The following is a 6,000-nucleotide window of genomic DNA, read 5'->3' on the forward strand; positions in this document are numbered from 1 at the left end:
CCATTGTTGTGCACTCAAACAGAGAGATGTGCAGAGGGGTGCATACACAGGTGGCGGACATAGAGGTTGTAATAATGCGCACTGCTGGCTATTGCTCCTTAAAAACGGGCTTCAGAATTTCCCCACAATTGAACAGAAAGATAAGAAATTTCATGTGATTTTAGACTTCCATCACGGCTTGCGCTACTTATAAAATAAGTCAGAGAAAGAGAGATTTGTGGGGTAGTTACCTAAGGGCAGTGGTCTAGGAGAAGAGCATGGATCTGGCACAGGGCAAACATTTTGGAACCAAAACTGAAAATGAAAAATTATGTCAGAGAGGTTCCCGGTGTGAGTCTCGCTACACTTGCAAACTGAATTAAAAAACTAGTTACCTCCTTTGGGGTTATAAATCATGAGACCATCAGCCTCTCATGTATTAAGAGGTGGAAAGCAAAAGGACAGGTAGCCTTGAAAAAAAAAAAAAAACAGCAGGGGGGTAGAGAGAGAAAGAGAAAGACAGAGAGAGAACCCCACACCCAGAGGAAGCCAGCTGACCGCAGTGCAGCAAAAGCACAAGCACTATTCCAGACCGTGGGCATGCTGTCACCCGGAGCCTCACACGAGGGAGGCGGGTGGGGAGAGGGGCACACAGGGCGCACACAACAAGGCACAAGACACTTAGGGAGCAGCGCCCACGGGGGACACACAGACAGAGACCATCACACACACCCGCACGGCAAGGGCCAGAGGAACGACGACACCGTCTGTGCTCACATCACTCATGCATTTCTGCCATCAATTTCAGACCATACGGTACCAGGATTTGGCAGAGTGTTTTTTTTTTTTTGGCATTGCTCAACATGCACACATGACACAGGATTCTTCCTGTCCAGGCCTTAAGGATGAGCTCCAAAAACACAAATGCTCAAGATCCCTTCTTCAAAGAAGATCCCTTCAGTCACCCTAGGCTAGGAATCCCATTCTTACACTCACATTTATCTTTACTATCAATTAGATCCTTAAAGCAACACTGTGGCCGATTGTTGTTTGGTTTCTTTTTGGAGAAAATCCATTTGCTTTTGAATCATGCCCATGCACTTGTAACCTTCCAATACATGCTTATTTCAATCAGATATTGGTAAGAACAAAAGGTCAACATACATCAACAACTGATATACTTCATACGTACTCTAGCAACACAAGCTTGAATAAAACATTTTAATGAGTCTTCAAAGGGAAAGTATTTTGTAAAAAAAATTTTTTTTTCCTTTTTAGAAAGGAGAAATATGGAAGGAAATCCACTATGAAAACTTTAGGACCAGTACAATGGTCACAACTGGCTGATCTAATATGTCTTGTCATTTAAGTTGCCAAGTTATCAAACCACATTTTTCTAGGCCCAGATCCCCAACACGAACACCTCAAGATAAGTCTCGAGTGAATCTTAGTCACATGGGCTTACCGATAAATCACTTCAATAAAACCAGTTCTATATCCTCATCTCCTTGGAAATCTGGTCCCTTGCTTTGTAACTTCATCACATTCTATTACCTTTTCTATCCTGGCAACTGACCTGGAAGACTTTTTTCCCCTCTGTCAAGTCAAATTCTAGATACTACTTTGGCTTTCATTTAAGCTTTCTGCTGTGGGCTGGAGAGTATGCTGTTTAAAAGTGGTAGGATCCCTTTGTGAGGATGCTATGAGGGTTTTAAATAAGTTGGGGCATGTATTTATAAATGCGTTTTATAGGAATCAACCTGGATTTTCACATCTCTCCTCTTGCTGTTAAGGAATCATATATGTACATATATATATAGATATATATACACACATATTCTTCTTATTTCCTTTTTTTCTCCCCGAATTTCTTGGCTCAAGGTATGCTTCTCATGCACTGCTGGTCAACAGCATACTGCCTGAGATATTGCTGGCTTGAACACTATCCCTGAACTAGTAAGAAAGTGCTTGCTTCTCACGGTACACAGGCATCTCTTGTTTCCTGTCACAGGAATGTGAGTTCTATTCCAAGTGTCTCTTTATTATACCCTCAAAAGAGATCACCTTCACTTTCTCTTTCTCCATAGAGAAATATATGATCATATGGAGAAAGAAAAAGTGAAGGTGATCTTTTTTTGATCCTATTAGTATCCTAAAATCAGGACTGGCCTCAAAGTTAATTTCTCATTTTTCAGGTCAAGGGACATATTTTTTACCTTGATTATCCCACCCAACTCCAGGACCTAAAACTATTTGAGTCATATAAGTACACAAATTTTATTAAAGGGACCTAGAAAACAGAACTCTGGAGTCTTAGGAGATAAATGATCAATATTTCTTCAAAAGAACTCACAGACTTCAGGAATCTTATGGTTACATTTGACCCTGGAGTTAATTATTGAAAGCTCAGAACTTAAAGCATCCTAAAAAGAATAGAATAAAATCTCTTGAACTACATTAAAATAGCCTTAAAGCTCTGAGAATAATCGATACAAGTCAGGAAGTGCTCAATTAATGATGAAACCTACAAATAACCAAGCTTAATGGAGTGCGATGCCTAAGATGTAGCAGGCACTATGGGGCATTACCTTGGAAAGTGGAAGTTTTATACCTAATTGATTTCTCATGATTGTTGGTGTTTCTGGCCCTTTAACTAATTTTATGAACTTTTGCCTATATGCCAATAACAGAAAAGGGTGGGGAGAGGTGGATTAGGGCCTGAAAGGGTATTACCCCATACCCACCTTTGTTCTGCTTTCTTAGAATTTCTAATCAGAAGGTCCAGGTATGGAGGTGGTCTGCCAAGTGCCAAGCCCTGACCTTCAAGGCCCGCTTACACAGGTTTTGCCGTGTAAGGTCTAACCGGTAAGGTCTAAATGTAGGTCTATTTAAGAAGGTCAGTCGTGCTTGGAAGAGCTGTTTCTCTAAAAGTTGAATGAACAACATAGGCTTGGCTGATCACTTTTTGTCATTTAAATGATGGATTTCAACTCTGCCACAGTATGCAAAGTGATTTAAGTAGGCCCTTTACCAAATAATTCCCTTGGATTCAGTTATTAAAATTCAGCCTACTTTTGACTAACATATCTTTCTCCAAAGCACAATATCAGCAGGGTGAGATTTGAGCTAAGTAATAAAGCAATATACAGATGAAACACGATTCTCATTTTTGAACAGGAGAGACATAGAAAAGTGAATAGACCGCTTCCAACCTAGGAAGTCAGAGGAGAAATTGGGGAAAGGATTCCCTGATACCTGCTCCTGAGCTTCACTTACTCAATTTTAATCCACTTTTGGCTGAAATCATAATGAGTTTGTTCTTTTAGTATTCTGTCTACAAGATACCTCCCCACAAATATCTTTTTCAAGTCTCAGTTAATGCTGTTGAAATGTATGTATGGTATCTTTCTTAGTCTGGAGATGTTTTCTGCCAAATGTATAAACTTATATGCACACATGGAGATTAAGCGCAAGTGGTCATGGAGGTAAATACAATTGGGAGTATAATTAAAGAACAAAGTTCTTCCTCATTCCTATGTCATGCATTGAAACAGGAATCTTTTGCCCTGATCTGTCCTACAAATGACTCCTCTTCAAGATGTACCTGGGACTCTCTAGCCTATAAATGAAGAAAGCAACTGGGCCTTTAATTCAGATGCTGTGATTTTAAGGCAAATATTAGTTCTTTTTCTGGAGTCCCTTATGTTTCAGGGTCTGGTGGCATTGTAGAAATAAGGGCTACATGCAGCTAAAACTTCCTCTAACCCAGCTAGCCAGCGTGGAGGTGGCCTCATCTCAGACTGCAACCATTGGCCGCTGAACTTTCAACAGAAATGACAAGACTCGACATCCTTTCAAGCCTCACAAATTAGAGTACATTTATGAGATCAGTCTACTCGGAACACAGTTTCCCTTGAAGACTACATTGCTCTTTTTCCCAGGCTTGCCTTGCCGCTCAGCAGTGCTGAGAAAGTAGATAAACAGTAATGTGGTACCAACCGTGAACTGCTGGTTCTGTCGTCGCCGTGGTGTCTACAGACGGGAACAGAGGATTGGAGGAAGGGAAGAAACAGGAGGAACGGCATGCAAAAAAAGGGAAAATGGAAAAAAATGGAACAGATAATATATGAGCAAGCTTTCAAAGAACATCGCGTGACAAGCAATAATAAATGAAAAGCCAAAAGCATTTGAAGTGAGTTGCACTGTTTTAAGACATGCCTTCAGCTCAAAGCTGCGAGCCAGTGAGGATAACAGTAAATTCTTTGGTTTTGGGGGCTTGCCAGGACACATCTATTTGCTAGTCAAGAGTCAGGGGAACATGCAAAGTGATGAGAAACACCAGTGCAAACTCAGTGACTGGTGGATGGCTCTGAACGTATCAAGGCTCAGGACTGCGACACAAATGCTCAGTTGAGAGGCTGGCTAAACAACAGATTCATACATTCAAACATTGCCTTTGTTTTAACCCAACCCACCCGGGCACTTGGGCTTTACAACTCCCAATCAGGCGTCACTGAGTCGATTCCATGTTTACGATCCTTTTACGACTCATAGGCAGATGCCTGCAGATGAATACAGGGGTTCAAGTTTTTCATCCAGTGTGTTATTTCAGCAGAGTTCAGCTGGAAAGTTCAGTTAACTTGGAGGCCATGGGGATGAACATGTTAGAGGTTTTCGGACTGGTCTTTATACACACACACACACATACACACACAGAGACACTCACCACTCACCCAGCCTTCACTCTGCAGATCTTACTGTGTTACACTCTTAAGAGCATAAGTCTGGTATGGAAACAACCAGGTCCACATAACTTGTGAAACGCCACTTCTCATCACGTGACATTCCCAAAGTGAAAGCATCCAGTCGTCCAGACCCATGATCCAGAACCACTTTCACTGCTGTGAGCTGCCAGGAGTCCTGCCTCCGGGGTGAATTAGGAGATGGCACGTGATGCTTTTTCACTGCCAGACGCACTTGCTGTGGGAGAGACTGTGGTCTGTCTCTTTCTTCTTCTATTTCTAATGCTGTTCAAGCTTTCTCCTTCAAAACCTTTCAGGCTTCCAAATCAGGCCTGCTGTATTGGCTCCTCTTCATGGAAAATTCCCCAAGGGGCTCCAGAAATTTCCTTTCTCATGTTGGCTACAGGGGAAGTGGGATAAATATCTAACAAAATGCATGGTGACATTCTTTTTCCAAAGTCATGTTAACACCACTCTTCTAGCCAACTTCATTCCACCGTCAACCCGTCTGCCCGGGTTTTAATGTTCAGTTCCACCTCTCAAGGGGTCTCCCTCCATGGTTCCCTTCTGGCCAGACCAGTGGTGACACCCACACACAGGCTGGTCATGTTGAGGGGAAGTGGGATTTGGGGTTAACACTGTTGAGTAGTTATCTGTACTTTTTTTTTTTTTTTTTAAATCATGCAGCTGGTAATTATTTTCATGAGTTTAAGAGACTCCAAAAGATTCTTTCGGACTTGACACAGGCAATGTTTAAATGCACCATAATGCCAAATATGACTTTGTTCTTGGTCCAAGGAGCCTGGTGCTTCTGATTTATAAATATGACACATGAATTCACACTGGTGTTCCCCTTCATTGGCATGCCCTCCTCAGAATCCTAAACCATCAAAAAATTAGAGCCCTTCTAAGGAGTCAGAATTAACTACAAGTCTGAGAGGCCATTGCAGCTTAATATAACTTATAGCTGAGTTTCTGAAGATCAGATGAAGGAAAGAAAAACATAAACCACATCAGAATGCAATACTTACTGACAAGTCTGTATGCATAAAATAGCAGTTAAAAAACAATACTGAAAATTGTACAGTTGAAACATCTCTACATCAGATGCTCACGACACATCTCCTTACTTGAAACATCCAAATCAATGTTAGTTTGTGGTGCTTTTAAAGGAGGGGCAAAATCAAATGCACATTTGCATAGAAACTCTTAAATGCAAGTTTACACATTTTATGGCTAGACACTGGTTCTCTTCCAAAATTTTTTTTAAAAAAGCATG

At 41.3% G+C, this 6,000-nt stretch overlaps 1 protein-coding gene across 3 annotated transcripts in view; it reads right to left on the reverse strand.

Moving 5' to 3' along the window:
- CADM1 (cell adhesion molecule 1) overlaps positions 1 to 6,000 on the reverse strand; it is a 353,858-nt gene that overhangs the window by 21,177 nt on the left and 326,681 nt on the right. For 2 of the 3 annotated variants that reach the window (XM_010830369.1, XM_010830370.1), the window contains exon 9: positions 3,979 to 4,011. The exons of the other annotated variant lie outside the window; for it this stretch is intronic. In XM_010830369.1, coding sequence (XP_010828671.1) covers positions 3,979 to 4,011 — 33 coding nt within the window. The remainder of the gene's footprint in view (positions 1 to 3,978; positions 4,012 to 6,000) is intronic. 3 annotated transcript variants of the gene reach the window in all.

Source organism: Bison bison, unplaced genomic scaffold (genome assembly GCF_000754665.1).
Source record: "Bison bison bison isolate TAMUID 2011002044 unplaced genomic scaffold, Bison_UMD1.0 scf7180017864518, whole genome shotgun sequence".
Classification (NCBI taxonomy): domain Eukaryota; kingdom Metazoa; phylum Chordata; class Mammalia; order Artiodactyla; family Bovidae; genus Bison; species Bison bison.